The sequence below is a fragment of the Apium graveolens genome, chromosome 7 (genome assembly GCF_009905375.1).
Source record: "Apium graveolens cultivar Ventura chromosome 7, ASM990537v1, whole genome shotgun sequence".
Classification (NCBI taxonomy): Eukaryota; Viridiplantae; Streptophyta; class Magnoliopsida; order Apiales; family Apiaceae; genus Apium; species Apium graveolens.
The window spans coordinates 217291558-217319300 of NC_133653.1; the positions used below are offsets into that span (position 1 = coordinate 217291558).

The following is a 27743-nucleotide window of genomic DNA, read 5'->3' on the forward strand; positions in this document are numbered from 1 at the left end:
AAGAGACCATGGATGAGGCTGTAAGGAGAAACATGGCTATTATCTTCAGAGAGGGAAAGAGCATATGTGTGATGCAAGGACATCCCAAATTCTCAATAGCCAAGAGGGAAGAAACCAAAAGGTTGAAGGAAGAAGCCAAACAGCTAAAGGCTGACAAAAGAGCACAAGCAAAGCTTGAAAAATAGCTAAAGTCAAGTCAGGCTGAAGAACAGAAAGAAATTGAAGACAAAGGTGAAGATGAAGCTATGGGGGACATGGTTGGCACTGAGATGGAGGAAAGAAGTAAGGAAGAATGGCAGAAAGGGAAAAGAAAGAAGGTCAATGCAAAGAGAAAGAAGGTAGATAAGACTGAAGAAACCCAATCAATATCCAAACCACTACCCTCTATTCCTGAACCAATTGTACCTGACCCCTTCATGAACATTCATGGTGAAATAATCATTCCCAAGGAGGAACCAATTGATTGGGACACCATCAAATTGCCCATCTTCCTAACCTCTTCTCCCCCATCAAAGAAGCAGAAAAGAAGAATCAAATCAACACCCTCTAAAGCCTCAATCAAATTCACACGGAAGCCTAAGCCTAAACCTCAAACCTCTAAAGATGATTATGTTCACATCTGTGACATAAAAGAATTTTCAGACATTGAACTCTATCTGGATGAGCTGGAGGATGTAAGGGGAATAGCTGCCTACAGACAGCTACCAGAAAGACTAGTGTTCAAATACAAAGGAGCTGGAGAAAGAACATGGCCTCTTCACAGAATCCTGAATGAAGGCTACTCTACCTTGATTAGAGTCTACTCAGCCATACAAAAGGATTCTGGCTTTACCAGGACTGCCAAGACTGAGATTCTCAACAAGATTGCCAACATAAGGAAAACTTGGAGGGAGCCCAATGCCTTGCCTAGAACTTTACTCATTCAAGAAAGAGGAATTATAATTCACAAATCACCTCATTGGTTGATGGAGTTCAGAGACAACAAAGGAGTCAGAAGATTTTTCAGAATTGAAGATCAGCTAAAGATTTCCAGTAATGAAACTCTCAAGGATATTTAATCTAAGTTAGATATCAATGAAGAAGATGAAGCTGAATTCTATAGACAACTTCAACTTCAAATAGAGGAGAATGACAGGAGGCTAGGAAAGAAAACCAGGGATCAAAGGAAAAGAAAGTAATTTGCTCAGGCTAAAGGAGCACCCTTGGAAACAATGTAATTCTTCAATTCCATCTCAGCATATACATTTTTGTAGCACTTTTGAATTTCTGCTTTATTACAGTTTATATATTTGTTAAGTGTTTTGTTATCATCAAGCTAAACCCAAATTTATGCCTACAGTTCTAGTAGACATAAATAGGGGGAGATTGTTAGGAATATGTGTATTAGTTTGAAAAAAAGTTAAGCAAAACACTTAAGTAGAAATCTAGTGTTTGTAGCCTCAACGGATAAGACCATCTTGGCTATCCGCTGAAGGAGTAGCTTTACTTAGCAATAAGTTTAGTATTGTAGCACATTTCACTCTCTGGTTTCAAGCTGTAATTCTTAGATGTTGTTAGGAAATAATCAGTCATGTTGACTACTAATGGATGTACAAATAGGAGGGCTAATTGTAAATATTTCATGCCTTGTAATTTTGTATAAGTGAAGAAGTGTCAACGGATATTGCAGACCTTCAACGGATAAGAAACAAAACTTCAACGGATGTCACTAATGCTTCAACGGATAATATCCATCAACGGATAAGTACTTCAATGGATAAAGACTTCAACTGATAATGCATCAACGGATAAAGCTTCAACGGATAAAGCCTCAACGGATAAGGCATCAACGGATGAAAGCTTCAACGGATGCTTAGTTCATTAGCAGTTGATAGTGACAATTCACAAGCTGACAGTGGCACATGGGTTGACAGAGACACACTGGAATGTGGAAGCCTCTAGGAGGAACCAAGAAAATGCAGCATTTCCATTCTGATGCAAACAAGGAAGTATTCAAAGATTTACAGATTATCCTAGATTGCATTGGATAGAGAAATGAAGAAGAAACATGTGAAGAATCTTTTCAATTATATTTTACAGTTTGTCTTCACTTGTAAACTTGGTGATATATAAACCAAGTAGCAGCTAGTAATTAGATATGAATTTTCCTTGAGCTGTTTAGAAATATCAAAAGAGAAAATCATCTAGTTTGTACTAGAAAGCAGCTGTGATTTAATTCTTTGAATCACAGATTTTCTGAAATAACACATCTCTGGTGGAACAACAAATCCACCAGAAAAGTTTTTAAGTTCTTTGTGCTCATTACATTTGTGTTTGAATATATATCTGTCTGCATCAGCTTCAAGCAATTCACACACATTTGATCACTCAAACACTTAGCCTTAGAAACTGCTCAAAACTTGAAAAAGTTTTGAGATTTACATTCAACCCCCCTTTATGTAAATCTCATTGTTAGTCCACTGGGAATAACAACATCTTATATTTATATTTAATCAACCTATTTTGCACATCTACTAGCAGTCTACATGATTCATAAGCTACTACAGAATCTATACAAAGTTGTTTGCAGAAATGTGCTACAATACTTATTGTTACATAAGCTACTCACCCGGTGGATATCAATTAGTCATCCATCGGGACTATATTGAATCATCTGTCGGGACTATAATTGATCATCCGTCGGGTGCTACAAAATTCACTAACTTAAATCTACTAAGGTGTTTTGTTTATCTTATCATCAAGTACACAACATATTCCTAACAATATTTGTCATGGAGCTGCAAGTCATTTATCAGCTTATTGAATCTTTCAAACACATCAGTTATACTTTCTTTTCGCTTGGTCATGAAACCCTCATATTGGGAAATCAGTATCCTTCTTTAATTAGATTTAACTTTCTCAATACCCTCACAGAGTATTTCAATCTTTTCCCATATTTGCTTGGTAGTGTCACAGTTGACAATGTTGTTGTACATCACATTGTCAAGTGACTCAATCAATATCAATTGCAAGCCACTATCCAGGGAAACTTTCTCCTTTTCAGGCTCAGAATACTCAGAAGGATCTTTTAGAGCATAATAAGCTGGAATGACCATATCACCATATGTTGATTCTTCAACTCTAACCATAGGAGTGAAGGGCCCATTTTTGAGAATCTGAATATAGAGTGGATTGGCAATCCTGATCAACAACAACATTTTCTTTTTCCAAAGGTTGTAGTTAGCTTTGTTAAAGGTAGGAATTTTGATGCTACTAATTTTCTGTGTATTCATTCTTCCAAGATCTTGAATCTGTTTACTTTCATATTTTGCTCTAATACCACTTGTTAGGAAATAAATAACACACATAGGGGGGTGAATGTGTTTTACTATTTTTAAGCTTTTCTTGAATCTTTTATGGTTGAACAAAGTAAATTAAATCTTGTAGTGAAAGTGTATTCATGCAGAAATTAAACTTGCAAGAATAAAGAACACAGATCTTCAAAACTCACTTAATTTTTTTATTAAAATTAAGAATGTTTTGCTACAAAATTTCTAGGCTCTTTGTTGATAAAGAGCTTAGCTTCTTCTTGAGAGTGTTACACGATTTTATTTCTAAATTATTACAACTGACAAAAGACCAGTGTTAACTTTATAACTCAGTTAACTACTAGTTTACACAATGTACAATAAGACATGTTATTAACCTTTACTAAACTGTCACTTGTCATTTCCATTTTAGGAAAAGTGAATCTTCTATTTCTGGCTTAACATATCGTTAGCATCCTGTGATTATCTTGATTTTCCTTTGTCATTTAATCTTCACCATTGATCTTGCACATCCTTCAAGCTGCTTTTTGTAGACTTATCAATCCAGATGTTTGGATTGTTTGTTGATTGTTAATCTTGGATATTGAACTGATATGCAATTTTGTAGTTTGAAATTTTACCTCGAGATCTCCATTTGATCTATAGAGAACTTGACATCTCGATAAGTATATTGGCTTATCGAGATCTCTAATACTCTATAGTAAATTAGACTTGTAGAGGTCTCTGAGTTCTCTATAAGAGAATTTGGCTTGTAGAGATCTCTAATCTTCATATCTTCACTTTGACTTATCGATATCTCTGAGTTCTCTAGTGGCTTATTGACTTATCGATAACTCAGAGTTCTCTAGTCAAATTTGACTTGTCGATAACTCAGAGTTCTCTAGCGAATTTGGCTTATCGATATCTCTAAGTTCTCTAGTGGAATTTGACTTATCGATAACTCAGAGTTCTCTAATAGATGTTGACTTGTCGATAACTCTGAGTTCTCTAGTGAAGAAATGACTTGTCAATATCTCCAATCTTCATGTCTTCAATTTGGCTTATCGATATCTCTGTGAGTTCTCTAGTACCTTTCTTGACTTCTCGATAAGTCATTTGGAGTTCTCGAGTGACTTCTCTATAACACTAAATTTGTGATTTATAGAGATCTTGACTTATAATATTTTTCCTAAAACAGATTTATTCAACTCCAAGCTTCTTCATAATTCTTTTGAGGCATGATCTTCTTGATCTTCTTCCATATAGAATTCTTAGGCTTGACACTGTTTATAGAAAAAGACTCCAGTCTGCTCCTTTGATATTTTAACATACTTTAAGTGTTACAAGTACAAAATACAAATTAAGATAACAATACAACTTACTTAGGGTTGATAAATTGTCTAAGTCTTGTTAAAGTACAGGCATGTCGTGCACAACATGTAGATATTTCAAGCTATAGAGGAATGATTGGATAATTACTTTACTTAACTGCAAGTAGACCAGACATCATGTTTGCAACATGTCTATGTGCAAGATTTTAAGCCAATCCAAAAAAATCACATTTGATGGTTGTAAAGAGGATTTTCAGATACTTGAAGGGGACTCCAAACTTGGGATTATGGTATACTAAGGGAACTGGTTTTGAAGCTATTGGCTACACATATGCAGATTTTGCTGGATGCAGGGTTGGCAGAAAGAGTACTAGTGGAAGCTGTCATTTTTTGGACAAAGACTTGTATCCTGCTATAGCAAGAAAAAACAACCTGTATCAACTTCTACAGTAGAGGTTGAATACATAGCTGTAGGAAGTTGTTGTGTTCAAGTGCTTTGGATTAGAAATCAGCTAATGGATTATGGCCTCGTGTTACACAAAATTCCTATCATGTGTGACAATACTTGTGCTATATCTATAGTAGGTGAATTATTCTAGAACAAAGCACATTGATGTAAGGTACCATTTTATTAGAGAACATGCTACAAATGGTACCATTGAGCTCATTTTTATTCCAATAGAAAAACAATTAGCTGACATTTTTACTAAACCTTTGGATGAAGCAACTTTCACTAGACTTGTAGGTGAAATTGGAATGCTTAATTCTTCATCCTAAGGAAAGAACTCAGCTAATATTTTGCAGCAGATTAATTTCTAGTAAATCAAAATTAATTTGATTTAATTAGAATTTAACTAAAATATGAATCATAAATATTTCAGAAATCTCTTCATATATTATTTTTCAAATAACAAAATTGAACTTGAAATTTTTCAAATTCTAAGTAAATTGCTTAGCTGTTAATTTACATCACTAATATGTAAAATTAACACAAGGCAGACTTAAAATGATCAAAAGTATATAGAGAACTGAGTTCTCGATAAGTCTAACTGACTTATCGGCAAGTCATTTTAAGACTTCTCGAGTGAGTTCTCGATAAGTCAATTTACTGACTTCTCGATAAGCTTTATTATGACTTATCGATAAGTCATTGTAGAGTTCTCTAGTAGTGTAAATTTACAGAGTTCTCCACAAGTATCTTTTTAGACTTATAAATAACTCAGAACTAAAATAATTTAATTCAATAAATTATTTTGGTAAATTACTTTTGCCAAAATCATTCTGATTTTACTTTGAATTTATTCAAATAAAAATTAGAATCAAATTCAGTCCACTCTGGATAAACTGGGTATTTATTTGACATCTCGATAAGGTTATTTTTAGTTATCTACAAGAATAAATAAAATGAATTATCGATATGTCTTTTATTTCTTAAAATTACTTCTTGATAGACTAATTCCAAATGTCTATTTTTGAGTTCTCGACAAGTCATTTGCTTTTACTATAAATACCCAGACATCTCGATACATATACATACTTACAACTTTCGAGATCTCAAGTAACCTAGCTTTTCAATCCAAAACCAATTTATCTCTCGTTTTTACTCCTTTTTCACTAATTTCTTTTACCCACTAAACTTCATACTCATATCAATGGCAGCCAACAATATTGTACGCTTCATCCCCAAGGAGACCAACTTCCTTGCATTTCTGGATGCAAACCAAGCGCCTGAGATTTTCCAATGCTTTGTTAAGTTCTTGTCTGAGACCTACTTTGTAGGTGCTATTACTGTTAATCTTGTGTTGTATGTGGATGTGTTGGGGGGATTTTGGAACATAGCTACAACAAGGACAATTGTGCATGGATAAACTGCACAATCAAGGAACAACAGGTGGAGATCTCTGAAAATGATGTCAATCGGGCATTGGGCATTCCTACCGACAAGCTGGTGGAGGCTCTAACTCAGGATGAGCTGTATGAATTCATGGACTTCGTCAATTATTCTGAGAAGATCAACCTGGCCAGCATGAACAACAAGCATCTAAGGAGGGAATGGTCCTTTCTTTTTGACTCAGTAATAAGGGCATTTACCTGCAGGAAGTCAGGGTTTGACAATATATCAAGTGTTGTCCAGAAGCTGGTCTACTCAATGGCCACCAACAAACAGATCAATGTAGGACACTGCATACTGGAGGAATTGAGCACCAGGCTAACAATGCCATTGGAATCAAAAGGTAAGGAAATTTTTCTACCAAGATTTATTATGTCAACTTTAAACTATAAAGTTAATAACATACATATGCTAGAAGGAGTAAATAGGTCACTAACTGGAAACTCTAAGCAAGTATCTAAAATTCTATTTGGATCACTTCTTACTAAGAATAAGGTTCCCGTAAGTCTTAAGTTAACACCATTCATGATTGAAAGATTTAAGACTTACACTTATTCTATGCCATACATGAGAACTAGTGCAAGTCAACTTAGTGCAACAATGGTTCCTGAGCCTGTGGAAGCACAAACACAGGCACACCCACATGAACCTACCCATGTTGAACCTGCTCCTTCAAAACCATTAATAGCTAGGAAACCAACCACCTCACTTCTCAAAAGGATGAGGTGAGTAAAAGGAAGAGAAATGAGATAACCTTTACAGTTATGAATGAGAGTGGTGAGGACCAAATAGAAGCTGAGTCACCCTTGGTCAAGAGAACAAAGAAGAATAAGAAATCTGAGCTAACCACTCAAACCACCTATGTGTCATCCCAAAAGGATGAAGTTGTCAATATGGGAATTAAATAAACTCTAGATACATCCTCTCAACAGGATGTGTCTATTGAAAAGAGCATTCACCCCAATAAATCCTGTATAGAGTCTGCACAGCCTGCACTTGATCAAATCCAAGTATATGGTAGAAGAAATAAGGTTGGCACACACAGTGAAGGCACATCTATTGAAGCTCCCTCATCCATTAAGGGGAGATGCCAACACTCACTTCTGAACAACTACTTCTAATCTCACAAATTTATTCTCCATCTACAGCACTTGAAACTAATTCTCAAGTGTAAGCTAAATCAAGTGACTTGGTTCAAGAAACCTTGCTCACCACCCAGACACTACAATCAGATGGTGAGAGGCTACTAGTCGGGGTAGACCTTGATGACACCATCAAAACCATGGGGGATTCATTAATTTTTACTGAAGACCCCATGGAGATATTAAATGCACCTTCATATGCAAATCAGTCTTCACAGACTATTAGGTTTGAGGGTAGTACTCCTGAGGGGGAGCTATCTAAATCCTCTCCAATTCAATTGGCGGTTCCTCATATAGGAACAAATCCCCTCAAAACTCTAGCAGAAATTGTATTAGCAGTTGATGCTAGGAGCATAATTGCCAATGACCCTGCTATGGGAGAGGCAAGTTTATCACATTCAAGTGACAGTGTTTTGCAAGAAGCACAAGGGTTTGAGGCTGGTGTACATGACAGTAACCCAGTCAAATCCCATCCAATTCAATTGGAGGTTCCTACTACAAGTGGAGGACAATACACTATCATTAATACAGAGCAATCTGTGAGTAAAACTATGACCTCAGTCACAGGTTGTTCTGATCACTCAACAGCTCAACCCTCAACCTCACAACCTCAACAACCACACATTCTTTCTCAATGGCTGCAAGAATCTGGTTCTCAACCTACATTTGTAGATGATCTTCTTGTTGAGTAGATTTCTGGTTTAGCAAGTATCTCACAGCATCTACTCACTTCTGACATAAGCAATCAAGATTATCAAGCCATCATGCTCATATACAATGAAGATGTTGAAAAATAGAAAGAGAAGATTGTGGATGATGAAGAACAGGATGGGAATGTAGATGCCTGGTTATCTCAAGATTTTGTACTGGAGATGGATCAAGTCTTGTCTAGATTCAGGGATGAATATGTTAAAATTCTTGGGAGCAATGCAAAGGACTTGACTCCATAAGATGTCTATGATGCAGTCACTGAGGTCTACAAAGCTCAACTCAAGGCTTTTCACCTGTTTGGCAAAGCTCTAGAACTCAAGCTGACTGGTCATGAAGACAAGAAAAGGAAGCTAGTCAAGGACAAAATGGATGAATACCATCTCAAGTACAGATCACCTCCAAGTTCAAACATTTTGCTGATCAAATGTCAAGGATGGATCTTACTACCATTGAAAAGGAAGTCAAAAATCTCAAACAATCCTTCATCTCTCTTCATACAATGCTTCAACAGCAAATCACTTACTCAAATGATGCCAAGATCAAGCTGGACCAGCTCCACCAATCAAGATATGAGCCTTTTGCACTGCTTATGGAAGGTTCCAAGCAAGTTGTCACGGACATATTTGGACCTTCTACTTCCTCAAACTTTCATACACCTGCCTCAACATCAACCAATCTTCAAGTTCAAGAACTTCAAAGACAAGTCTCCACTCTGCAAACCTCTAATGATAATCTCACAGCTTAGGTGCAAACTCTTACCACTCTAGTGAAGAATCAACAGGCTGATATTCAAACCCTGGTGGACTCCCACAAGCACCTACAAATACAAAATTCAGTTGCTTTGGGAGCCATCATGGATAAACTTAACATCCCACTGCCATTACTTCCTGAACAGATAAGGCCAGAAATTCCAACTCCTCTACTCATGCATGTCCCCAAGACTAAGGGGAGATTGAGGCTAGGATTCAACAATCCAGGGATGCTAAATCTAAAGCTAAAGAGCCTATTCAAATTGGTCAAAGCTCAAGTGCTCAAATTGATATTGGAAAGAAAAGACTTCAAAGGGCTGCAGAAGGATCCAATCAAGTTCAGGAATTTAATGACCTTCTTGTAGCACTGAGAGTGTCTCTTCAAAACAACTATATGGCCTACAAGAAAGCCTTGAGCAAAAACATAAATTTCATAAGGGCAGTGGTGGTGAAAGTTGATAATTTTCTAGAGAAAAGGATTGTCATGAACATCAATGATGGTGGTGTGGACATGTGTCTCTAGGTGACTCTTCCATATCTTCAAACATTAAGAGCATCTGAACTGGATGTAATGATTGACAGAGTGAATCCAGTTATTCAAGAAGACACCTAACTTCTCCAAGAGCTAAAAAAGGCACAGATAGCAGCTTTTCTAAGAGCCTATCTATATCCACACAAAGGAGTAGTTTATGTCTGTCCAACAACCAATCAAGCAAGACATCTCATTATTCCTAAACATTGTGTAAAATCAAACATGAGGCTGATCATGACCTTGCAGTCTGATCTAAAGCACAAAAAGAACAAGAAGCAAGAGGATGTGGAGATGATAAAAATCTTGGACAAATATCTTGTAAATCCTGACACCATGTTGCCAAACACTCAATATAATTTAAGGAAAGATGAGGATGATGATGAGCAGAAGGATGAAAAACAAAAGCCTAATGGCTCAAATCCAAGTCAAGCCTCTAAAGCAACTGGTAGCAAAGACAAGAGTCAAGGAGAGAAGAAGGTGAATGAAAAGAAGGATGATGAGAAGAAGAGATGAAGTGAGAGGAGAAGCAAGAAGAAAAATGATGGCTCAGAACCACAACAAACCCTAAAAATCCAAACACAACTAGCTCAACCTTTAGCTCAACCTTCAAAGTCAACAATATCAAACATCAAACCACCTCAAACCTCTAAGCATAAATTCCTATACAAGAAAACTGCTAACTCTTTTCTAAAAATTCCAATCACCGCAAGCCAAACATCTCTCAAGAAAATCACAGACCTACCTTCTATCAAACCATCACATAAAACTCATTTCAAGTATGTTGGGAGAAAACCAAAGAAATCTAAGCCTACTGAAAAAGTTGAAGTTACTGAAAGGGCCATCTGGAATTATTTCAAGCAGAATGTTTTTCTACCCTTAAATTGGTGTTGTTCAGATGAAGACTATTTTCAACAACTGGCTGAGGAAATAGTTAGAGTTTGGCTTGTCACTCTAAAGGAAGTGAGAATCTACTTTCAAGATGGGACCTTCACTTTTCTTGGCAGCAATTTGATGGACACTCTCTCTCGAACAGAAATCAAAAGAGTGATAAGTTTGCTGAAGGACAAGGATACTGCTATAAGAGTATGGAGATCAGTTCTAGATGAATGGTTGATTGCAGGGAGGAAAGAAGAGCAAGGAGTGAAGCAGAATATGAGGATAAAAGGAGAAAGTATGATGATGAGACTAAAATGTATATCACAAGATCATAAGAACTTAAAGCAAAAGGGATGAGCGGAATCTCCAAAGATGGAAGATTTCTAAATGTAAAAGCTGGCTCATTTTCAAGATTCAGAATTGAAATGTTAGATGGTTATCCAAAGCAAGACAGACTCAAACTGATAGAAGCTCTAACAGGGACTCTAATCATAGAGGAACTTGAAATTCTTGTATATTTAAAAGACCTCATTAGAGCAGAATCAGAAGTTCCAATCTTTGTCTGATGCTTGTAAATACTCAAACTCATAATCATCTAATGTACAATTGTTGTAATTGTGTCAATTTTTATATTAGTCTTGTTTTCCATTTTAACTTGGGGTTAGTCTTATTAACAGGCATGAATTTGTATTAAGCAATCTTTTCACAAATTGGGGGAGATTGTTGTGCAAGACATGCCTGTACTTTAACAAAACTAAGTCAAATTGACAACCTTAAGTAAGTTGTATTGAAATCTTAGTTTGCATTTTATACTTGTAACATTTAAAGTCTGTAAAAATGTCAAAAGAACAGACTGGAGTCTTTTTCTTTGAATAGTATCAAGCCTAAGAATTCTATCTGGAAGAAGATCAAGAAAATCATGCCTCAGAAGAATTATGAAGAAGCTTGGAGTTGAATAAATCTGTTTTGGAAAAAATGTTCTAAGTCAAGATCTCTAGAAGTCACAGATTTAGTGTTATAGAGAAGTCATTCGAGAACTCCAGAATGACTTATAGAGAACTCAGGAAAGCTACTAGAAAACTCAGAGATATCGACAAGCCAAATTGAAGACATGAAGATTGGAGATATCGACAAGTCATTTATTCACTAGATAACTCGGAGTTATCGACAAGTCAACATTCATTAGAGAACTCTGAGTTATCGATAAGTCAAATTTCTCTAGAGAACTCAGAGATATCGGTAAGCCAAAATTCACTAGAGAACTCTGAGTTATCGATAAGTCAAAATTGACTAGAGAACTCTGAGTTATCGACAAGTCAACAAGTCACTAGAGAACTCTGAGATATCGATAAGTCAAAGTGAAGATATGAATATTAGAGATCTCCATAAGCCAAATTCTCTTATAGAGAACTCGAGACCTCTACAAGTCAAATCAACTATGGAGTATTAGAGATCTCGATAAGTAAATAAACTTATTGAAATGTCAAAATCTCTATATGCCTAACTAGAGATCTCGAGGTAAAATCACAAAGTATAAATTGCAGACCAGTTCAATATCCAAGATTATCAATCAACAAACAATCCAACCAGTTGGATTGATAAGTCTACAAAAAGCAGCTTGAACAGTGTGCAAGATTAAGTGTGAAGATTAACTGACAAAGGAAGATCAAGATTAACACAGTATGCAAAGATATGTTAAGCCAGAAATGGAAGATATACTTTTCCTAAAATGAAAAAGATAAGTAACAATTTACTAAAGTAACTAGCATCTCTTATAGTACACTATATAAACCATTAGTTACCTATGATATACAGTTAACACTGGTCCTTTGTTAGAAGTAACAATTTAGATCAGAAATCTTGTATTCTCTCAAGGAAGAAGCTAAGCTCTTTATTAACAAAGAGCCTAGAAATTTTGTAGCAAAACATTTTAATTTTAATATAAAATTAAGTGAGTTTTGAAAGATCTGTGTTCACTATTATTGCCTGTTAAATTTAGTAGTAACACATATCACTGCAAGATTTACATTTACTTTATTCAAACCATAAATATTTCAAGAAAAGTATAAAAACACAAAAACACATTCACCCCCTCTGTGTAATTCATTACCTAATAGTGGTGGAACCAAAAAATAAGTGAAACTAAAGTATCACTTAAGAAGAGGTATCAATTATTAATAAAGGCCTATATTTCAACCTATAAAAATAATAAAAAGACATGACTTCTAAAATTCAAAAAATTGGTAAAAATAATATATATAGAATTATATGTTATATAGGAATAAAATATGACAAAAATAACACACTTAGAGTTATAATATGAATCATAAAATGTGAAACCAGAAGGTGGTGGTACCAAAAGATAAGTGAAACCAAAGTACCACTTAAAAATGGGTTTCGTTTATTAATAAAGATTATTAATTAATTTTCTATATTTAGTTTAGACATGTATTATAAACTATATATTGATTGTAATAAAGGCTTACGTTTGTACTGTATCTCTAAAGCTATCAATGACAAGTAAATGTTATCTTTTTTAGTTTTATGGAGAAGAAAATATTATGCTCATAAAATTAGCAACGAGGTTTTTCATTAAACGAGACTGTGATGTAGCTACATTTCGATAATTTCAAACTAAAGAGGTTCTAATAAGAGTCAGCTAAACCTTTCTTCACATTTTCAGGAACTAGCAGCGTATCTAGTACAACTCAAGTAAAAAAGTTTATGATTTATCTTTTGTTTAAATTTTTTAGGGTTATAAATAAATTGGCCCTTTAAAGTTTTCCAAATGGAAACATAAACACTAAAAAATGCATACAAAGGTTTCTCGTGTTCGCCGTCATACATTTCAACTTATTTTTTCAGTTATTTAAAGTTTTGCCCTCCCTGAAATCATGAATTGTGGCTAACTTTGGCTAGAACATTGAGAGGTTTTTCGATTTTTGTATGTTATGATCGCTTCTTACAATCGTCAATCTGTATCAATCGCTTTCTTAAAAATTATGAAAAAGATGATAGTACAAATTGAACCAAAATTCATCTAATAAAGGTACAGTCGGTAGAAGTTTTCATAAAAGAATCACAAAGGATCAGGTTGTTACAAATTACAAACATTGATGGTCAAATTGCACAAAGATAAATATATAGGGACATATATACAGGGTGAAAATGTATAATTTTTAACTTCAAGATTACACTCAAATGAATATACTTAAACGGACCAATATATTAGAGCATATTTAATGGGGGTTTCAACGTCGTGTTCGTAAATCTAGCAAGCGTATAATGTGTAGAAGTTTTCATAAAAAAATCGGATTGTACCAATTACAAACTTAAAAGGTGTATAATGAATAAAAGTTTTCATAAAAGGATCAGATTGTACCAATTACAAACTTAGAAGGTCGAATCGTACAAAGGACAAATATATAGGGTGAGAATGTTCATTTTCAACTTCAAAGTTACGCCCAAATGAGTATATTTAGGTATTTAAGCATTTTCAATTGGCGTGCCAACATCATGTGACATTACATGACCTGACACCATTGTTAGCACTCTATTGTAGTAGTAGAAATTTAATGGGTATCAGCTCAATTGGCATGGGGTATTAACTTGGTATGTTGCCAACTATATTTTTGGCCTTAGTAATGCATAAAATATTATTTCTCTAAAAAATTTATATTATACATTTTTTTTAATTAGTGAAGTTGATATATTGGGATGCTAACCATTGAAATATTTTTTTAAAAATGTGCTAAAATGATGTGAACGAGATAAGAAATAATATTTTTGAAACAAGAAATTAAGAATAAGAAGACTGATAGTAAAAAAAGTACAACATATGATTTGTTAAACTTAAAAACATAAAAATCAAGGTATGACAAAGTTCCTAAAAAAAATGCATCGATAGTAAAAATACCCAACAAGCTCGAATACAACAATTTTATAAAAACATTTTAATAAGAAGACAGCCAGGGACATCAAAATAGTTACCAGAAAAATGGCACGAAAAAGCGCTAAAAGGGAAGACAAATACTACAAGAGAAAATAACCAGGTCAAATATGTTGATGAAGAGTTGAGTGTTGGGACTGCTAGATATGTTACTTTCGAAAGCTATGAAGTATACCGACCCTGGGTAGCTCAAGTGATAAGTGCGAATGTGTGGTTGAGGGGATTTGCAGGTGGCGGCCGCAGCAGCTTAAGCTGCTAGATCAAGGTACCGAGCATGATGATGCAGATCAATTTCCATCAACTTATGTGTCTTTTCTTCTCCAAATGTTTCATTTTCGAAACCATGGATATGAACTATATAGAGTCTGGCATATGGAAACTGTGCATTCTTTACTCTAGTCAAATGAACCGTATATAAATCACTAATGAAAAGATATTAATGCTCAGTATGGCATGTAAAAGTATATTTAGCCTGTTTACAATAATTGCAAACAAAATTCTACATTTCAATCTCAATGGATGTGGTGTTGCTACTCCAATTCTCAAGTTACTTTATAAAGTGGCATATAAATCGAAAACAAGAAAAATTGTTCCAAAATATGGAGAACCGGCGAGTGCTAAAGAAAAATGTGATAAGAACAAATAAATGATCCATTACAGGGTTTATTAATCAACAAAGAAGGGTCATGTTTGTTTAAGGGATTAATAATCCTTCAAATAATTATATTTCATGTTTTTTATGAAGTATTAAATTTAGGATCAAACTACAGTCATGTAAATATAATCATATGTTTATTTTGAATGATAATCGTGGAATTGGATTATTATTCTTTTAATTTTCTAATCCGTTGTTTGTTTGACGTAGAGCTACAGTATTTGATCATAATCATTAAAAAAATGACTTTTTTCTTTTACGCATGATTGTAGTATTTGAAAATCATAATTTTTTAAAAAATAACTTGTTGCGGGAAATTAAATAATATTAATTAAGTATTAGAGATGATTATAATCCCATCCCTTACTTCAACAAAACAAACATTAGATAATATAATTTTATGAGAATATAATCTTTGGATTAGTCCCAGATGAGTTTTCACACAACAAAGGATTGAAAAATAGGATTATAAATACCAGTAACAAACATGGCTACTTCTTAGACACGGAGTACCAGATACCAGGAATTGCCTAGTTCTTAAATTCATAAATTCATCGACTCTTTGTAACCGTAAATTCTCAGATAATTTGGTTCACAGTTAAAAGATGCAAAAACATCAGAATTAAACTAGAAATTTCCGGTTCAACTTCATTTGGCAGTCAATTTAGATTAGGCAGTGCACCTGGTTGATTTAACTTCCTTTTTCACCAAGCATATTACTTCTTTAAGCCATACATATTTTTATGATGCAGCACACTATTTATTTGATATAAAGGTGCTACAAAGATTGAAATCAATAATATTATTTGTAAATTATGTGACTTCTATTAAAACAGATTTACGCTATAAGCTGATACAAACTGCCAGTGAGCCAGCTAATTCAGCTTAACACCAGTGCAAGTATTGGAACTAGTACAACAATGTGTTATGTTGTACTTGGTAAATTAAAATTGAAAGCAAAACTTAGCTGCCTTGCGCCCAATACGGTCCAGTTTAACACAGAAGAAATGCAATTTTAAAATACGTTCTAGGCACGCAAAAATAATGTGTAACATTCCCTGTTTGGGGGCATAAAACGCAAAACCGACGCAAAACCGACTGCACTGATGTATGTCACTCTAAAAACTAATGTTTTTCTCTATTTTCTTAATTTTTACGAATTTTTTCATACATGTCTATTCCTAGGCCAAAATTTTCTATATAAGTTATTTGCGCTTAGTTCTTATGGTTGTGCTATTCTAACATATTTTATGTATAGGCGTTCAATTGGCTAATATCCGTTTCTGCCCTTAATCCTCAATTTATTGCGAACTTAATTTAGTTCATATTGCAATTTACTTTCTACAGAGAGCATTACACATGATTTGACATTTTCACTTTCTTATCAGCACAACAACTATAATTCATGGAACAGCATGAGACCTTCCTGTGTCAAATGTACAATTTGTTGTTGCCTGCTATAAAACAGTCAGGGGGATACAAAGTTACAAACTATGAGAATAAAGATTTTAACAAAACAACAAAATCAAAAGAGGACCAGTCCCAGTTGTCATCTAGTTACTTTGCTGACTACCAATAGGGAAGATCAGTTTAATGAAACAGGAATCTCATCACTTTAGTGTAATGAACTTAAGCTAACTTGAATTTGAAACCAAAACATATTCAAAATATGCAACGAAAACTGTTATAAAAGCTGCCTACAACATGCTAAAGCTAATGTTCTTGGTTTCTTTTTTTGATAATCCATATAAACCTGTCATGCTGTAACTTAAATCTATAGCATAACAATGTCATTACTTTCTTCTTTTGAAGCCCTTAGTTTTGGCTGGCCATTACAGAAGCCAAAAGTGCAAAGATTGCATGATGATGTTTGTGAATGAAAGAGACTATCAATTATATGTAGGAGTGCTTTAGTTAATGGAGCTGACCATCATTTCATTATATGTTAAGTCAATGAAAGTTCTTGATTTACCATTAGATATGGAGCATCTAAAACTCAAAGCTGCTTCTCTTTTCATGTATAGCAGCTGTTTCATGTATAAAGTTGATAAAGAATGACTAAACAGATTCAGCCCCACTAACCAAACTTTAATCATTCCATGGCTAACTAACCTTTCTATTTATCAAAGTATCCAATGGAAAGATGAACTTTAGGTTTTCTTTTTCATCAAAGTTGATTATATGTTGAGCTCATGTATTTGAGAGTGCTACATGATCAAGAAAGCTATTAATGACAATGTCTTGATACCATCTTTACATTGATTCTAACATCATTTTGCCAAATTTTTATTCATTTTGAAGTTGACTTCAAGAATGTGTAAGCATAATTAAGTTCAATAGCGTGCTTAAATCTATTATCACCCTTGGTAATTGGTGTTTTTATATAATGTTCATGATTAAAATGATATGAAGCATATGGAAAGAGTTCATTGTAATCACAATCATATAAAACCAAACTTTTGTTGTGATTCAATTATTCCCTACCTTAAAAGACTCCTAAAAATTAAGTACAGCTGCAAAATGTTAAGAATCTAAACTAATTCATTTCTTGGTTAGTTTATGGACTGATGGCCAATCTTGCTAACTAATACTATTACAAATAGGATGATAAAAGTTCACAAACTTTTGTCACACTGATAAAGGTTTGTATAACTGGTCACTGAATCAATTTACATATGCATTAAATAAGTTAGTTAGTTAATTAAAAGACAAGAGTAATTCACAATGAAGCACCCATGCTACTTTGTCAGACTGCAGAACACAGATTAGGAGTAATCATTAGATGCAAGTTCTTTTATTAATAAGATTAGATTAATATAAGTTATAACAGACAATGAAAATGCAGGATGAAAATGATGGATATAGGTGAAGCCAATAAGCATGGGGGTGATGAATGGTGTTTGCCTCTAATAAGATGGACTCAACAATGTATAGTCAAGGAGACAGAAGGCACACTGGAATGTTTTGTTTTTGGTCCCAGTGAAAGCAGGACTTAACAATAAGAGTGGGATGTGGTGGCCAACATAACTATAAATATGTTGCTCTGCATCAAAACAAATTCTTTCTTAAGTTACAATACACATGCATAATTTTTTATGATTGTGTGTGTATATGAGATTATTAACAATAGATCAACTTTGTATGGTAAAAACTCATGGTGTTTCATCATTTTGACACTGAAATGATCAATGATCTATGTAGCTGAGGTATTCAAGTATTTTAAATACAATGTATACCAACATATATATAGGGTCCGACTTAAGCTAATATTGGTTCTTGCAGTTTTTGGTTCTCAAATGAATCCGACGTTATACAATAATCAATCATAGTAATAGGCTAGTAGCTAAATAGGACTTGAATATATTTCAACCTGATATCTCACTTTTTTTGCTAATTTGATATCTCACTTCATTCTCCCTTAAATATTATGTATTAGAATTAGAGCATCCTCTGCACCTATTACCTGATAAATAGTTTTCTTACATAATCCAAAATATTTGCAGAATGATCCGGAAATTATATTAAGTTCCCATGACAGATCAATAAAAAGGGCAGGCAGTGATTTATGAGAATGTAAAAAGAAGAAAAAAAGCAAAATGTCTGAGCTGCCTTTGTCTCTACATAAATAATTTGAGAGAATCAAAATGATGGAAACTAGCTAAAACTAGAAAGCCCACAAAAAAAAGGTGAAATTTACTGCTGGGGTTTTGTACTACAAACATTTAAAAGCAAATTTTCACATATGATAAAAGAATAGTTGTAAATAGTGCAGCAGGTAATTCCAAGGTGCTTCACATTGTGACTTTAATGAAAATATATGTATATATTTATGGAGGTCAGGTTCGCCAAACACATACATTGTAGGTTTGTAGCATATCATCCCGCGCTATTCAGATACCAAAACGAGTTCAATTGTAATGTATAGCTATAAAGAAAGGTATGTATGAAAAAAAGAGTGGTTTAGGGTTGTGGGCTTAAATCCAAGGAGTCAAGATGAGTTGTCGAGTCCGGGGGGATATGTGAATGGCCATGTGATAAAAGTGGTTTCTCCTACTTGATAAAAAAAGAGACCACGCCCGTTTGGCTGCAATCATGTGGTCTACTTGCTTATTATTTCCTTTCCTTCACTCCTGCTTACTTATTTAACCAACAATATTTTATTAAATCACTCCTGCGTCTTCTCTTTGTTTCATGCTATACACTAGCTCCTTGAATGTATAATATCACTAATCACTAATTAAATGCCAAAATTTCTCATTTAACAAATCTTATGTTACTACTTTCCAAGGATAGATGGAACTACACACTACTGCTTCACATGATTTAGTACTCTTGCGTAGCACCGGCTATAATCTAGTCCTTACAATCCCGTTATCCATTGTTCCCCTCGAAAATAAAGAGCAGATTATTACTCGTTGTGATTATGGGTGGACAGAAGTTTCATTATTTTGAAGCAACATTAGTACGTTTTACATGGACTAACTACATCATCACGTGGTATGTAATAGTAAATCTAAAACATAGGATAATTAGCAAAAAGACAAAGCATGATTAAGCTAAAAACTTTAAAATACATATTTTTGCCTTGAAGTGAGGAAACCGCTCATGCAGACAAACCCATCCACGCCCCCTATAATTATTCTTTCAAATACTAACACAATTAGAATAACAATAACCTAATCAGTAGAAAACAAACCAAGCATAATGTAAAATGTTAAGAAAATGGTTTAAAGCTGTGAGTTTAAAGTATTCATGCTTAGCTCACCATTAGCTGAGCTCCCAAAAATGCAGACTTTAACTCACTTCCCCAGACACCTCTCAAACATACCTTTCAAAAACAGCCTTTTGTGCATTTACTCATCCCTCCTTTTCCCTCTCCATTTCTATGTATAAATATAGTGCATGTAGCTTAAGTATCCAACAAGCTTTACTCATTCTAATATTGGAGTACTAGCTACTTTGTGCATTTATATTCATCACTTAAAATACCCAACACAACAGTAGAAAAACATTAGACATTGTGATCAGAATCAATGGGAGAAGAGAAAGTTGTAGTAGAAACTGTATTAGCAGGGAACTATGTTGAAATGGAAACTGAAAGTGGGAAGCCTAAAGATTTAAAAGCAAGCATTTCTCAGTTCTTCTGGCATGGTGGCTCTGCTTATGATGCTTGGTTCAGCTGTTCTTCAAATCAGGTCATCTTTCATATCTTTTGTTATGTGTTCTTGAACATATATCGTGTGTATCTTTTAGTTTTTACCATATGGCTTATGTTATATGTTGCATGTTTTGAAATTTTCAGGTGGCTCAGGTGTTACTTACACTTCCATACTCATTCTCACAACTTGGAATGCTGTCTGGAGTACTGTTTCAGATCTTCTATGGATTAATGGGAAGTTGGACAGCCTATCTTATCAGCATTCTCTATGTTGAGTACAGAACCAGAAAAGAAAGAGAAAAAGTTGATTTCAGAAACCATGTCATTCAGGTTCATATTACTTCCATGACCAATCTCCATGCATACATACTTAGATCTTTACATTGTCAAAATTATACAAATACATAAAATTGATATTCTGTTATGGGTTTTCTTTTGGTGAGGACAGTGGTTTGAAGTTCTTGATGGACTCCTTGGAAAACACTGGAGAAATGTGGGCTTGGCATTTAACTGCACATTTCTTCTGTTTGGATCTGTCATTCAGCTCATAGCTTGTGCAAGGTATCTTACCTAGCCTTCCTTGTAGCTTTATATTATACCACTAGCAATAATAATAATATTCTAATAATGTATTTGCTTTAAGTGTTTAAATCTGAAAATTACAAAAGGACCTGTGCCCTGCTAACATTAAGATTCCTGTTGCAGCAATATATACTACATAAATGATAATCTGGACAAGAGAACTTGGACTTACATATTTGGAGCTTGCTGTGCTACCACTGTTTTCATTCCTTCATTCCACAACTACAGAATCTGGTCCTTCTTAGGCCTAATTATGACCACTTATACTGCTTGGTATCTCACCATTGCCTCTATAATCCATCAACAGGTACCTTTAATTACCTACATATCCGATATATTACGAAAGCGCAATGACACCTAAAAATCTTGTGTGACAAAACTCGTCCTAGTAAATAAATTTACATGCATTCTAAAATTAAATATATTGTCAATGTCAAAATAAAACGAAGGGGCGTTGCAAATAAGTATAGATTGGAGATTTTGGGAATCATGTGCTCATATGCTTATATATTTTTGAAATTATTTCAAGGTGGAAGATGTGAAGCATACAGGACCAGCCAAATTAGTACTATACTTCACAGGGGCAACAAACATTCTCTATACATTCGGGGGACATGCTGTTACTGTGTAAGACAACTTATAATCTTATATTATAACGTTCGTGTCTCTTACGTTCAACTCCAAAATCTCCCCCCCCCCCCCATTTCGATGCATCAAATTTGTAACTTATTCTCTATTAAAATCTGAATCACCAGGGACCAAACTGCAAATTTGGTAAAATAATGTTCCTGCAATATAGAAACAGTATCAATATATTTTCTATGCAAGTTGAAAACGACTAGGCCCTGACCCTGCTTGGACATGATCTGACCTTGTAACCTGATGACCAATCCTTATCCAAAAGCTGTCCATCTTGCTTAGTTACTTGTAATACTAGTAGTAATATATTCAGCTGACCAACTGGTACATTGTTAGCAGACCTTTATTCTTGTTTAATCTATCACTATTGTAATGTTTTATGGTCTCTGCAGTTTGCTAAGAAAAGTGACAACTCATTTTTAACCAAAAATGCCCATGTGATACAAGCAAGCTTAATGTGTTAGATTAAGACTATTTAATCAACCCACTGGTAAGTCTGGGAATGGTAAATTTTTGGATTCTGAAATTACCCTTTGGCTTTTGCTAGGCGTGGGGGGCAAAAAGTCTCACTTTCTTGGAAACCCTTTTCTTTTCTTTCCATGTATAGAAAGCCAAGATTCATGTTAAAAGAAATAAATAGTGCCGTGTTTGGTCATACAAAGTTATCCTTTCAGCTTTCCAACTCAGCTGTGAAACCCAATGATGAGTGGTCCATCTCAAGAATTCGTCTGCAAGATAATATAGTCTATATTTACTCAACATAGTGCATAGTAGTAATGTATTGAAGCTAATAACTAATATCAAAAAATATTTAATGAAAAAATGGATTTGGAATAATTTTTGAGTTTGGTTTGATGAACAGGGAGATAATGCATGCAATGTGGAAGCCACAAAAATTTAAGTCAATCTACCTATTGGCAACCCTGTATGTGATGACACTAACACTTCCATCTGCAATAGCTGTGTACTGGAGATTTGGTGATCTGCTTCTTAACCATTCCAATGCTTTTGCACTTCTCCCTAGCTCTCGATTCAAGGACATGGCCGTCATCTTGATGCTCATTCATCAGGCATGCTTTCTAACATACCACATTGCATATTTCTAGCAAGGCAACACAATCTGTATACTAATACTAATAATATAATACAGCATAATATACTAGTTACACTAGAATACTATACTTGAACTAGAGCATAAGCTTAATTTGATATTTGTTAATTTTAGGCCGAATTCATCAACATTTTGACTCGTTTACACCCCAACTATTCATGTAGTCTCATTTTTCCTCTGTTTATTATACAGATTATAACATTTGGGTTTGCATGCACACCATTATACTTTGTATGGGAGAAAGCAATTGGAATGCATGATTGCAAAAGCATGTTCAAGCGCGCTGCAGCACGACTGCCTGTAGTCATTCCCATCTGGTTTTTGGCCATCATCTTCCCTTTCTTTGGACCTATCAATTCCACAGTTGGATCACTACTTGTTAGCTTCACCGTTTATATCATCCCTGCTCTAGCCTACATCTTCACCTTCAAATCAGCAGCAGCTAGAGAGGTAATTCATTGATCAAATGTACCATATCAAATACTACTTTGTTTTTCAATTCGAAGCGTTTGATTGACTTAAAACTTTGTGATCTCGTGCAGAATGCCGTGGAGCAGCCTCCAAAGTTTTTGGGAAGATGGGCAGGGGCTTATACTATTAACATCTTCGTCGTGGTTTGGGTTTTCCTTGTTGGGTTTGGATTTGGTGGATGGGCAAGTGTCACAAATTTTGTACACCAAATTGATACATTTGGACTCTTTACCAAGTGTTACCAGTGCCCACCTCAACCATCACAATTTCCTCCACCACCTCACCTCAATGCAACTGCTGCACATCCACCATCCTATTTCCGCGGCCATCATTAAACAATAAAGCTTGGAACAGAGACAATACGGTTCAGGCTTCATAATTTCCTTCACATTCAACATAATTGTGGACCGAAAGCTGGGAATGAACAACTTACAATCGAGTCTACAAGAAGACAGCATTGCTACTGCTTTGTACTGTTTTTTTTCTTTAATGAATTAGCTTAGAAGATCTTTGTTTTCGAATCCAAATTGTAGTTTACAATATGTGAGAATCTGTACTTTTAACTATGAAGTGTTCAGGTATTCTATTAAGCCTTGACAGTATAAATTTCCATGCTTATTATAAATATCATGATGTGATACAAATAAACAATAGAGAAAATATTCACAATCACAATCACATACACACGTAAACCTATAAATGTACAAAATAACAAATAAGAATAGAAAAAACATAAGAATGTTTAGATATTTTATAGAGATAAATGCACTTTGCACCATCAAATAAAATTGAAAAAATAATTTTGTATCAGAACTTTCGGAAATAACTTCAACTTACTAATTCAATATGCAGTAGATTATAATTAAAATAATAAGGGGTAAAAAGGGAACTTTATTTTAAAATATAAATAAATTTTAGTTTGAATTTTAAAAATAAGTTAAAATATTTATAAAAATGATTTCTTGTATATTAAATATTAATATTGATCAGAATATTTTCATTAAATTCACTTTAAAATCAGACTTTAAAATGAAATAATTACATTAAATTAAATATATGTACAATATATAAAAAAATTATTTTGAATTTAATTTTGGTAGAATTATATAATTTTTGGCATTAATAATATTACTAAAATTCAAAACTCAACTATATAATATATATTATTCAAAAAATTTAAAGATATTATTTTATAGCTATAATAATAAATTCAATTTTTAATATAATCTGAAAAATAAAAAAATTAGTTTAGTTAATATTTTACTGTGGTGCAAACTGAGATTCCAATACTATGGATAAACATTTGTTTTTGAAACAAAAATAAGAGGATGGAAAGTGCAATTTTCTTTATTTTATATAGATTAGAAAATTAGTTTGTTACATACGTAAGAATGTTCTTGTAACAGTTTAGAAAATTTGCTACTTGTATAATTTTTACCAATTTGATGTATTTTGTACTCCCAAAACTATGGTATTAAAACATCTACTAATATTAATGAGTAACAAAAACTAATCCCTCAGTTCCCCATCCAGAGAAGTTCAACATGGATGCACGAAGGTCAAAAATCGACCAAACGCTCACCATATACTCGAATAAAACTATTAATTCTCAAAAAAGTTCCCAGCATTTCATTTACATACCAGATAAGAGCTCCAAAAAGGGCTCTAGGATGTAACTTTCTATAGGGCTGGAATGCCATAATGCGAAAGATTAAAACTCGCTCGGGCCAAGCTCACTCAAACTTGGGATAAGTCCTGGGAAAATATTTGGGGTTGCTCCAGCGGACTGGCCGTGCCCTAGCCTTTTACATCCATGATTTCATTTATAAAATAGTTTTTATTGCATTTCACATTCCTTTCCGAAATTATGAAATCTAGAATACAAAGATATAAGAACTGAAAGTAGATATTGCGTCCCAAACTGTGGACATTCAAAATAAATCTTGGACAACTTTTTTTTGTCACATGTCAAAACTTCTGCATTTTCTATTGTCAAGTTTTGACATAATATATATCAAAATATCAAAGCAACATTTCTAATACATAATTTTGCTTTCTACAGAGGTGAAAATGGGAACCAGGACAGGAAATAAATAGGTGTTTGGTATTAAGAGAGTGAATTACTGGGAATATGAAATAGCATTAAAACTGATGTCTGTAAGTAAACATTAACTTCAGAAGCAAAAAGATGGTGAAACTCAAAAACTCAAGAGTGGGAGGAAGGAAGCAAAGAGTTAAAATGGTAGAAAACATTGCAATATGCAATCCAGTCTAATCAGACATAGCTAAAATATAGTTTGCAAGTCATCCAAATTCACTCAGACATACATGGTCAAATGAAATGAATCCAAACCATTCGAAAGCCTGAAGATTAAGCAGGGCCAACGCAAAGAAGAACAACCAGAATTGCAGATCACTCACAAGGGGAAAGATGATTTAGCTTTAATCTTAATTACATCCAACCGAGGGGTTTTAAAATTTGAAAGAGTTTCAAATTTAAAAAAGAAACCGTTGGAACAAGTTTATCAGATTTTGATCATAGGTATTCATCATAAACAATAAGGTGTGTTGGACACACATAGTTGTCTAAGATTTGCAATGCATATGCAGGACAAATGGAGCTCAAACAAAAAGTAGACGATGAAATCCATCAACATGACATGAATCCTGATGATTTTGAGAACTCCTACATTTTTTTTCTAACCAATGTTATTAGAAGTTGGTCATTTTTAGTCAGATGAAGCTTTAATGACATAACAATGCATCATTGGTAAATACATTAATCCTAATGCACTTAAAATTCTGAAACTTATAATAAATACAATCAGGTTGAAGTGCCACTTCTTTTCAAAGAAGAGGCAGAGCACCAACTAAAAGAAAAACCAACAAATATAAAGATTTCACCTAGTATGATAGTTTTCACCTAGTTCAAAACACCAAACTATCACAGTGCCTTAAGTATGATAGTTTTCACCTAGTTCAACCACATTTCAAAACCAGAAATTAATAAGAAAATATGTTTAACCCTGTCTAGATTACTAGATGTATATAATTATTATGGCTTTTAAAAACACGCAAACCGATGCATATGGTATTCTTCACAAACAACTGCATCAGTTCTAAATTCAATTCATCAAACACCTGATCTATAATCTAAAGTTGTGACATTGTAAAACAGTGTTCTACATCTACACACCTTAAGTTAAGTGAAAGGTATCATCCACAGATCTATCAAACATAGCCAATCAAAACCTTAAACCGAACAGATAATTAAGGAAAGAAAACCACATAAACATCATAATAAACAAAACCACAATAACACCAACATCCATAACCATTTCCATTACGCAGATCCATCAAAAGTCACAACACAATAACCCAACATACTTAAATCCGATAAGTCTAATAGTAACAATCTTACTTAAACATCACCACAATACCAAACCCAAAAACATCCTTAAAGGTTTAAACCATGACACAAGTCGCAACAAAACAGTAAATAAAATAAACAGAACAAAGTAAAATGCATGGAAACACAAATTACCCCATCCCGCATCTCGCATCACATCACTTAACGGCTTGCATTAGTACAGTCCCTGGCAAAATGCCCATCCTCACCACACTGATAACACCCTCCTCCACCACCACCACCACGTCCTCCACCTCGTCCCCCTCCACGACCTCCACCGCCATAACCACCACCGCCTCCATAACCCCCACCGCCACCATTATCGCAATCTCGCGCCATATGGCCATGCTCTCCACACTTATAACAACCTCCACCACCACCGCCGCCATAGCCACCACCACCACCGCCATAACCACCGCCGCCGCCTCCATACCCTCCTCCGCTGCCGCCATAACCACCGCCGCCGTAGCCACCGCCACCTCTTCCTCCACCACCGCCGCCGCCGCCTCTTCCACTACCCTGAACAGAAGCGCCATCAGGCCCAGTAACATCCACCGCCTTAGTCCTGCCATCGTTGCTGTTCTCGATAACGAACTCGACAGACTCGCCTTCCGCGAGGCTACGAAAGCCATCGGACTTAATCGACGACTGATGAACAAACAGATCTTCACCGCCTTGCTCAGGAGTGATGAACCCAAAGCCCTTGGTATCATTGAACCACTTGACTGACCCCTTTTGACGGCTGCCGTTATCTTCACCCATTGTTTGTTTGGCTTGAGAAAATGAGAAGAAACACACAAATAATAAAAAACCCTAAACCCCCAAATGTGTTTTGGCGTGGGTATGAGACTGGGGTCCTTATTTATAGATGGGATAGACATGCGATTGTTGTGTGCTTTTTTAGTGGGCCCCATTCCAGTAGACCGACGTTTCATTTTTCTTCACTCTTGAGTCGTGTCTCCATATTTTAGCCCGTAAGTTTTGTTGTCCATTGGGCTGTTACCTCTTAAATTTTGCTTGTTTATGACGCTGGACTGGCCCTGTTGCCTTTTATCCAGAATTACTCCACCTTTTTCTTTTGTCCGACTTAATATTCCGCTACATAAATTGTAACAATACATATATATATATAATACAATTAAGGAGTTTCTTTATATTTCAGAAAGAAATATTAAAAAAACCAAAATATTTTCTAAAACTAGTATATGACAATTAATGCAATTAAAAACTAAAAATTATAATTTATGGCT

General features: G+C 34.5%; 2 protein-coding genes across 2 annotated transcripts; one reads left to right on the forward strand and one right to left on the reverse strand.

Annotated features, from left to right (window-relative positions):
• The first annotated feature begins 19843 nt into the window (after positions 1-19843).
• On the forward strand, positions 19844-23711 carry LOC141670497 (auxin transporter-like protein 2). The gene is made up of 8 exons (XM_074476376.1): positions 19844-20318; positions 20426-20611; positions 20730-20842; positions 20987-21170; positions 21393-21490; positions 22365-22572; positions 22806-23063; positions 23156-23711. The coding sequence occupies exons 1-8, from the start codon at positions 20157-20159 to the stop codon at positions 23417-23419; spliced, it is 1473 nt and encodes a 490-aa protein (XP_074332477.1). The 5' UTR covers positions 19844-20156; the 3' UTR covers positions 23420-23711.
• A 2689-nt stretch (positions 23712-26400) lies between these two features.
• Positions 26401-27338, reverse strand: LOC141670499 (cold shock protein 2-like). Its single transcript, XM_074476377.1, has one exon. The coding sequence runs from the start codon at positions 27253-27255 to the stop codon at positions 26656-26658; it is 600 nt and encodes a 199-aa protein (XP_074332478.1). The 5' UTR covers positions 27256-27338; the 3' UTR covers positions 26401-26655.
• Positions 27339-27743: the final 405 nt, after the last annotated feature.